Source organism: Pteropus medius, unplaced genomic scaffold, assembly GCF_902729225.1.
Source record: "Pteropus medius unplaced genomic scaffold, Ma_sr-lr_union100, whole genome shotgun sequence".
Lineage (NCBI taxonomy): Eukaryota > Metazoa > Chordata > Mammalia > Chiroptera > Pteropodidae > Pteropus > Pteropus medius.
Window position 1 is genome coordinate 1,275,572 of NW_024342472.1, and position 9,320 is coordinate 1,284,891.

General features: G+C 36.7%; 1 protein-coding gene across 1 annotated transcript in view; it reads right to left on the bottom strand.

Moving 5' to 3' along the window:
* The window catches only part of LOC120604322 (fibrous sheath-interacting protein 2-like), a 93,258-nt gene extending 84,915 nt beyond the window's left edge, over positions 1–8,343 (bottom strand). Inside the window, exons 1-7 of the mRNA XM_039864986.1 lie at positions 8,195–8,343; positions 7,668–7,793; positions 5,003–5,164; positions 4,214–4,303; positions 3,745–3,866; positions 2,498–2,639; positions 1,701–1,811 (exon numbers count right to left, since the gene is read on the bottom strand). Of these exons, the coding sequence (XP_039720920.1) occupies positions 1,701–1,811; positions 2,498–2,639; positions 3,745–3,866; positions 4,214–4,303; positions 5,003–5,164; positions 7,668–7,793; positions 8,195–8,293 (852 nt within the window). The 5' untranslated portion in view covers positions 8,294–8,343. The remainder of the gene's footprint in view (positions 1–1,700; positions 1,812–2,497; positions 2,640–3,744; positions 3,867–4,213; positions 4,304–5,002; positions 5,165–7,667; positions 7,794–8,194) is intronic.
* Between the last annotated feature and the right edge of the window lie 977 nt (positions 8,344–9,320).

A 9,320-nucleotide genomic window follows, 5' to 3' on the forward strand; every position in this document is an offset into this window, starting at 1 on the left:
TCTCTCTCTCCCCCCCACCCCCTCATCTTTATTTGTCTTCTTTTACTAACTTCTCATTTTGAATCTCTCTCTATGTCACCCTCTCCCAATTGTATTTGATTTTCTTACTGTCTACTCTTTTTCAAATACTTCTCTTTCACTCTCACAGTCTCTCTTTTTAATTTATCTTACTGACATCCTTTTCAAACTTCTTTCTTCTCTAGCTCCCTCTTTCACTCCCTCCATGCCCTCTTTTTGTTCCTGTATTCCCCCCACCTTGTATCTTTTTCTTGCTCCCTTTCTTTCTCTTTTATTTGCTGCTTGCCTTTCTTCCTCCTTCTCCCTGTTTTTCTCTTGTTTCTTTGCCTTTGTCTTCCTCCCACTCCCTCATCAAGTGTGTGTGTGTGTTTTCTTACTGGTTTCTTCTGCTCAATTTTCTGTTTTTTTCTCTTATTCATTCATTCTTTTCCTCTCCCTCTACTGTTTTATTATCTTTGTACCATCTTATCTTACTGCTCCTTCCTTTTTAACCTTTTTGTTCTTACATTTTTTTTTCTATCTCTGTTTCTTGGTTAGTATATTTTAAATGTGTCTTCTTTTATCTCCTTTAAACATACTTTTATTCTCTTTCTAGCTTGCTCTCTTCCTGTTTTGTATAATCTTTTCTTACTTGTCTTCAGCTAAATGTTTTTCCTCTATTTTTTTAAATATTTTTATTTCATTGCTTCCCTCATTGTTTCAGTCTATTTTTTAGTAATGTTTTCTCTCTCTTACTGGCTCCTTCTCTCTCTCTCTCTCTCTCTCTCTCTCTCTGTGTGTGTACACACACATATATACATATATATCACTGTCTCTTTTGCTCTCTATCTTTTATTTTTGTACTGACTCCTTTTATTGGCTACTTTTTAAGTTAATAGTACAGGCAGTTTTGTTTACTGAGCCACTTTATAGAAGTATTTAATTTGTTATAATGTATATAATAATATTGAGTATGCATGTGTGTGTGTACATTCTTTACAACTTGAGCTGTAACTGGCAAGTACCTCACACAGTGCCTAGCACAGGTAGTGTGAGGTTCTAGGATTTCCCTTTTCGTGGGCCTTACAAAACCACCAATATTTAATATGTAGACATGCATCTTCTATTTAGTTATTGTCTTTTATTATCTCTCACCTTCTGATTTATCTTGTCCCTTGTTTTCAAATATATTTTCTTCTGGTCCTTCTTTCTTAAGGTTGTTTCTTTGCATTTTTTGTAAACGGAAAGTGATTTTTTCCTCCAGAAGTGAATGTTTCTAAAATATTAAAAAATATATATTTAGTATGTTTAAAAATTTATTAACTTGCCACTGAAAATGAAAAACAGATATTCCAAATATGATGGTATATTTCAAGGGAGCCCTCAATCCTGTCTTGAGATTTCTAAAGTCACAATGAGTACAAAGGTAGGAAGGTAGTAAGGGTAAGTTTACTTTTGTCCAGCATGAAGAAGAATGTATTTTAACAACTAGAACCAATCTAACTCATTGACTGACCACATTCTGGAGACTAGTCCCATTTCAGACCAGCCTTTGAAGTCCAAGTTCAGACCAGACTGAGTCTCTACATCAATAACTATTCTTGTGAGTTTAGGCCTCTTCTGACAATTCACACTTTAAAATATCAAAATTGGCAAATGCCTTTCCTCAGATAGCTCAAGTTATTGGTAAAAGCTCATTCTACCTTCTGGTGAGCAGCTTCTCTAATTTTTTGACATCGTTCTTCAACTCTTGCTTCTCTTTTTAATTCTTCTCCAATCTTTGTAAGAAGTAACATTTCTTTTGTCTTCCATTCCTAAGGAGCACAATGTTACTGTGATTCTTTTTCATAATTATTTTTGGGGTATTTTGTCAATAAACAAATTAGATCAAATCAAGGGCCTTAAAGAAATTGGATCAATCATAATAAACATCTTACACTGACTTTGGAATGGGCTTATCTTATTGCTTTTTATTGGGAATGTGTTGGTGGGTGCAATGGAATGGATAAAGGAAGGAAATTATTTTGCTATTGTAAACTTAATTCAAACATAAGCATGGCTTCAAAGATGGATCTAAAAAGATGCCAACAAGAGGGTTTTTTCTTATGGCATTAAGCGGGTATATCATATGTAATCTGTTGCCCTTAAATGTATTTTGACAAAGAAACTAAACCAATAGCCTTGTCTGAATTTTGAGGAGTGAGAATGCAGGCATGATTACTTTTCACTTGAGTTAAATTCTAAAACTTTAAGAGAAGATGAGGTATGACTGTATATAATTTGTGGTATCCATCTCTCTCTGTCAAGTAAAACTTGTCTATTATAACAGTGAGAAAAGAGTAATAGTGGTTTATTATCTTTTAAAATTAATATTTTTAATAGCAGTTTATCTTTTAGACATAATAACTTCAGGTAATAATCTGAGACTGCTAAAAATGTTCATAAATAAAACAATCATACACAATTTCCCAATTAATATTTAAAATTTGGTGTTTCTCACCTCTTCAATTTTTCTACGGAGACTAAGTTTTCTTCTAATGTAGTCCTGACGGTGTCTTTCTTCTTCCGTTATCTGGAATTTGCTCTGATTTTCTGCCGTGTGCTCAACTTTGTCTAATTCCCTACTAATCATACCTAAATATCTAAGTAAAAGTGCAAATATAAGTGAAGGTAAATGGGTGTTTCCTTTATGATAGTATTATCTATTTTGATATTTGCAAACCACCTCTGAGTTGCTTTTTTATTCCTTGAACTACAAGAAATGTAGAAATGCTCAGGGCTCTTTAAGGGATACTGATCCACCAACTCACCATGCTGTACTCATTTTACCAGACTCTTTGTTATACAAGTTTTTGTTATTGTGACTGGGACAAAGGCAAAATGTGGAACGGAGTTGTTAAAAGCATTTTACACAGAGTTTTATTCATAACTCAGGAATTTTGGGAACATACATTTCTAAAGACAGTTGAAATCAACTTAATAATTGACTTCAAAAAAACAAGAAGATTTGAATTTCCTTTAAAAATAAGTGGGTACTGGCCTCTCTATAAATCCTAAGTCCTTGAACAACATTTTATGTATAGATAGATCTGTGAACTACAGTCTGGGACTCTGGTGGGTCAGTATGTATTCTGGCATATGACATGAATCCATAGAATGCAAGAGCCAAATGATGGGGAACTGATGCTCACCCCTAATAAAGGAGAAAGAGAAGGAACTATAACTCATCCCTTTGTCTCCTGGGGCCTGGGCTTGGCCTCTGAATGGTAACATTGAATATGTGTGGGTAATATCTGAATAAACATACACAGTTGTTTGGGGAACAAAACCTGTTTATATTAGCATAGAGTTATAGCTACTATCCCTTTTTGAACTTGCAATAATTTCCTTAAACTTAAGTTTGAAACATGCTAAAGACATCTCCTCTCTCTCTGCTACTATTGGCTTGGGTTTTCCAAGCTTAGGGATTTTTACTTTGGATTTCTTCTTTGAATATCAGCTTGGCTCACCTCTTGGGCTTCCAGTAACTCCAATTACTTAGGCAGAAACTTCTCCCTAGCCTTGGAACCAAGGTTCCTACTCCCTTTTACCAATTAATATCTTTTCCTTTCTCTTCAGGTTGAAGACATTAGGGATTTAAATGGCATCTGGGTTTTTTCTTCATCATTTTTTCAAATTTTCTAGTACTTTTACAACTTTCTGAAGTCCACAATATGTCCATAAAATATGCATTAACTTTGATCATACCTGTTCTTTATTAATAATTCTTGCTCTGGAGCTGCTTGCATATTTTCCTGTAATAGCCATTCTTGGAACTGTGCATTTTCATAATTTTCATGGGCTCTCTTGGTTTCATAAAATTCATTTACCTGTTTTTCAATCATTTTCTAAGAGAAAAAAAAAAGAATTAAAGTTTTTATATTGGCCAGAAATAAGCCTATCCTTTGATATGACTTCTTATGTTTAGGGATTGGTAAACTTCATGTACTTTACAAATTCTAAACATGTGAAAATTTCTCCCTGTAAGTGAAAGGCAAAAGTCTTATTTTTATCTCTTATAAATCTCTAGAGATCTTATTTAATTTGTTACCTTAACACTTCTAGGTCAGAATATTATAAGAAAATATTCTTCAGAGGACCAAAACTTTCTTCCAAACCTACATAAAATTTCCTTAAAGCCCTCCTCCCAGAAAACAAATTTAAGTATTTAACTTACTTGTTCTCTTATATAGTTTCTTTCAAAGTCTAATTTTAAACTGGTCAGATAGTGCCTGTACTTATTCAATTCCTTCAAAGTACATATGACCTATGAAAACAAAAACCAAAAGCCAAATATATAAAGTTGTAACAACAACATTAACTTCACAACAATTTTGGGAGCAAGGGTAATAATAGCACATTTTGGTAACAATTTGGAAGGTAGTATCTCTCTACAGTTGCTTTATCATAAGGAAATTTCTATCTAAATAATATTATTTCAGTAATATGGTTTATATCATAATCAGGTATATACGATTTCCAATGAATTTGATATTTGAACACTAGTATAGTAATGACGTTTAACCCTCCAAAGAATTTATTCTCTCAAGCTGTATTCTGTAAAGTTTCCATTTTGTCTTTAGTCTTCTCAAAGGATGTAGGAAATACTCCTTGACAGGTATACAGTGCCATTATTACTTTTAAAGCCAGAGGAGAGGCACTACAGTACAGCTGAGAGAAAATACATAAATAAGAATGTGTGTATCTTTACATACTCAAATAATTTGGTGTTTATCTTTTGCTGTTACCTAAGAAAAAAGATCAAGTGGGAACAAGTAGTTTAATTTAGAAACAATAGTTGCCTGATTTCTCTTTACCCAAATATTGAGTAATACTTTGAGTTTTCTATTAGGTATCCTGTGTTGCTCAACTAAAAGTTGATAAAGATTTCCACTGAAGTACAGAAGCAAGTGTCTATTAAGTCCCTAGCTTTTTGCTGGTTAACAGGAAGTAGACTTCAACCCACTTTATTATTACTGGTGATGTAGCCTCCTTTCTTTAATTTCCTCAGGATATCTTTTCGCTTATAGCATGCTTTTAAGTGTGGATCGTGCAGACTTTTATAGCTGGTTTCCAAAAGTTTACAATAAGGATCAGTCAGGTTAAAATCGTAAGATGGTTGATAAAGCTGCAAACATAGATTCAAAAGTATTATGTAAAATGAATGAAATTACATTTTCAACCTCAATTTGTTGAAATAATTAAACTGTTCATTGAAAATAAAACATGCAAGCAGAATCTGAAGTGAGAGGATACAATGGACTGATTTGGGTAATCCTAATGCCTCATCCACTCTTCTCTACCAGAAATGTCTTTAGGCTGGAGATGGTAGCTTCAACCTCAGTCCAATTCTTGAACACTGAGGTGTGGCCCTAACAGTACCTACAAGGAAGGTAGGATACTTTATACGTGGGCAGAGGGTCAGAAAGGAAGGGCACGATAGGGTTCTAGTTTTCTTTTTCCATTTAAAAGCTTCATTTGTAAGTTTCTGAACACTTGATTGATGCTAGCCTCTCGTCTCTCCCAAGGGACCCATATCAGGAAGCTGGATTTTCTACCAATATTTCCTTAAGACATCCTTCTGGGCAATGATTTAATTTACAATGAGACTAGACAGGAAACTCATATCTTCCCCAGAAGAGAAACAATCATTAGTGATGGCAACTGAAACAATTCTGCAATTATAGAGGATTGATTATTGCTTTTTTTTCTTTTAGATGTTGACTTTTGTCAGTGACATGCATATGTTGACCAAACCCAGGCTACTGACCCATCAAGAAAGAACAAATCCATTTGTTAAGGCCAGGGTAAGTTTTCTAGTGTCAATTAAAATAATTGATTTCCCTGAACTGAAGAGTCACTCTATTACAGTATCACTACCTGCCAATGAGAGATCATAGGGGAGACTTTTTAAAGTATGCAAGTTGTTCTTTTCCATTTAACATGTTATTTTTTCTTGAAAGTAAAATGTCTAAGTTAACTGGCAAAATATTTACTATTAACTTTACAATAAAACCAATTTATTCGATTTGTGAACAGTTACTACTCAAGTATAGTATACTAACAAGCAACTTAATTTATAGACAAATTACTTGAGAATAAGTTTAGTATCAAAATGTTGAAGTATAGGATCAGTTGTCAGGTTTTAATTAATGCATAGCTAAAGAAAGGTAGGTTACATTGTTATATTTTAATCTTATTGAAAACAAGACAGTAGAATACAATAATTTTGCTTCCACTTGCATTCAAAACAATACGAAAGACCTTTAAATTTCCCATTTCTGTAGTGCTCTGCTAAAATGGTCTTCAGTTCAGGGAGCAGCAAGGTCAGGTGAAGGAGTGTGGCCTTGAGACCACACTCAGGAGACAGAGGTTCTGGCCTAAACTCTGCTGTTATGTATCTGTGACCTTAGATAAATCATAGCTTCAACTCCATAAGGTGGTCATGAGGGTAAAATGAATTTTAAAAAATGCATTATAAAGATTTACTTTCTTGAGGTGATCCTGCTAAAAGACAAAGAAGGATATCACAAAGTTAGTTTTCAGGAGAGCCGAATGTAGTACCTGGTCATGATTAGATGCGGGTAATCAATATAATACAGTATAGAGAGAATCAGTATAATTAAGTATAGGAAAAACCTGGAAATAAGACCTAGCTAACAAATGAATAAGAGAGGTACAGAATAGAAATATGGCAAATAGAAGATATTTAAGGAAGCAACCAACAGATAGGGCTCCAGTTATATACTGGAAATGGTAGTGAATAGGCTTTGAATATGTTTTAGGAAAGCTAATTTGTGAGAATGTGACAATTTCTGTGAGGTTGGCATATATTTAGTAGAACATATTGGTTTTCAAAAGAGAAATTATATTGTTTTCAAGCAATAAAACTTAAAAAAAATATATAGTAGACAGGTATCAGAAATACCAAGGAGCTCCTACTTATACTTGATGACACCGTAGATAGTAGAAGGGTAAAGATGTCATAATTATTCATGTAAAACCTTTTGCTTATTGTGATCAAAGCACACACTCAACCAGAAAGTTCTAAACCTCCTTCAGGCTTGGCCTAAAGCTAAAGACAGGGTGGGGGTGTTAGGCAGGAGACTTAAAATTTGTAACAATGTGAATGCAACATAGTGAATCACTAATACTACTGATTCGCTGCTGAGTGAGACAGTGTAGACCAAGGGAAATGTAAAGTCTAAGGAAAGATGAGATAATTGGGGGCTATGACACTTAAAGACTTCATATAGTAGCTCTTGAAAGATAGTTCAAACTGAAGGTCAGGATGGAGAGGAGAGTGCATGTCAGTTTTTGGGAGGCAGATGGATAAAGAAAGGCACAGAAGTAGGAATTAGCATGATATGTGTGGGTAGGTTGAAAGACCCCAACCTTTCAGAGCTGAGGCTCTGAGTTGGAGGTAAGGCTGAACTTGGTGGCCAAGGCATATCATGGGGCCTTCTATCATTAAAATGAGGTTCAGACACTAAATACTTCAACTCATTCAACTTCATTTGGTATATGAAATTGAAGTTGACTCAAAGCAAAACCACAGCAGTATTTCAAGTTTAATACCAAGCTGAAAAGGGTAAAGAAAATCATGTAAGCACTATTAAAACTTAGTTTACCTTTTCACTTATATTTGTAGTATAGAGTACATCATTGCTTCCTGGGATAACAGGCAGCTTGATGCCAAGAGGCAGATCCAAAAGATGAGCTACTTCAACCTCTGGAATAGGTTTTTTCTGCAAGCTCTGTGTGATACAATGAGAAGGTTTGTCTTTTTTTTTTTTCTAGAACTATTCTTTTAGTTTAGACCAATCTACCTATGCTTCAATGGGCTAATACCTCCAAATAAACCAAAGCATCATACACTCAGGGTTGAAAGAACCCACCCTGTAGACAACCGGGAAGTCTTCCCAGCTTTCCTGGTTCACCAGCCCTATCTTTAGGTCCCGCCCAAGGCTAGTTTTGGCCAGAGGAACACCTAGCCAATAGCTGCCTCTGGCTTGGGACCCGGAAGCTAAATCGTCAAGGACCCACTCTTTCCCCCACCCCTGCCCTGCTCTGAGATCTCCGCCCCTTTTGTCAGCCAGCCCTCCCAAGACCCCCGCCCAGGTGCCAGGAGGAAGACGACGGACTGGACACCACTCACTATGCTGCACTGCTCTATATCTGTAGTTAGGCTGCTGGAGGCCACCTTAGTGGCGGCGCCTTCCGCAGCCTTACGGCAGTTGCCGAGGTACAGATCCATGGCCAGCCTTCAGCCCCCAGGGGGCGGAGTGCTGAGCAGCAAGCCGTCGTCGTTCCTCCTCTTCACACACACCTTTACTGCTCTATGCCTGGATCAAGTCTGAGCCACCAAGACGGTGGTCCCCACGGTAACGTGTCCTTCAGGCCACGCCCCTAATTATGCTGCATTCCAGGCTGGACTGCTGACGTCCTCACTCAGCGTCGCCCTCTAGGGAGGGGTGAGGGAGCCGGATTACCCACACTGCCGCCGGAACCTTGGGCGCATGCACAAGAGCCAAGATTCGTAGTATAAGCACCTCAGAGTTGGGAAAGTGGTCCAAAGGACCTGTTGTGGGAGGACCACAGTTAAGATTTCCTTTCTGAAACCAGCACCCCTTGTTTAAGTTAAACCAGAATGTATCAAACTTTGTCAATGGTATCTGGCTGTGATCCTAATTCTTCCTGGCCCCCAATGAGCTATGATTCTGTTCAACAGATGTCCATGAGAAATTGTGCAGTTTGTACTGGGCCAGAGAGCTGGCTTTCTACATATGCCCCCTTTATAGACACTGTGACACCCCCTCTCCTGCCCCTAAGCCTACCATCCTCCAGGTCCCACTTAGGACACATTGCTTTTTCCAGGGCTCAATGCTTTCTTCCCTTGTCTTCGTCTGTCCTGTTTTGGGCTCTTCTGCGCTCTGCCCTCCTTTCCCTCCCTTTCTCTTTCTTGATTTCTTTCTATCTTCTTAGTAGATTAACCAATGTTTATTGAATGCTTGCTCTATGTCAGACACTGTGCTGGGTGTGAGGATACAACAGAGTAAAAAATAGTCTCTGCTGCCTAAGATGTCACTGGACAGAAAGTACGTTAAGGGCTGAGACTGCACTTGATGTGTCAGGAATTTGTGCTTTGTCTCCATTTTTTTTAATGCATCTTTTTATTGTGCTAAAACATAACATAAAATTTACTCTCTTAACAATTTTAAGTGTACAGTTCAGTTGTGTTAAGTATATTCACATTGTTGTGCAACAGATCTCTAGAACTTTTT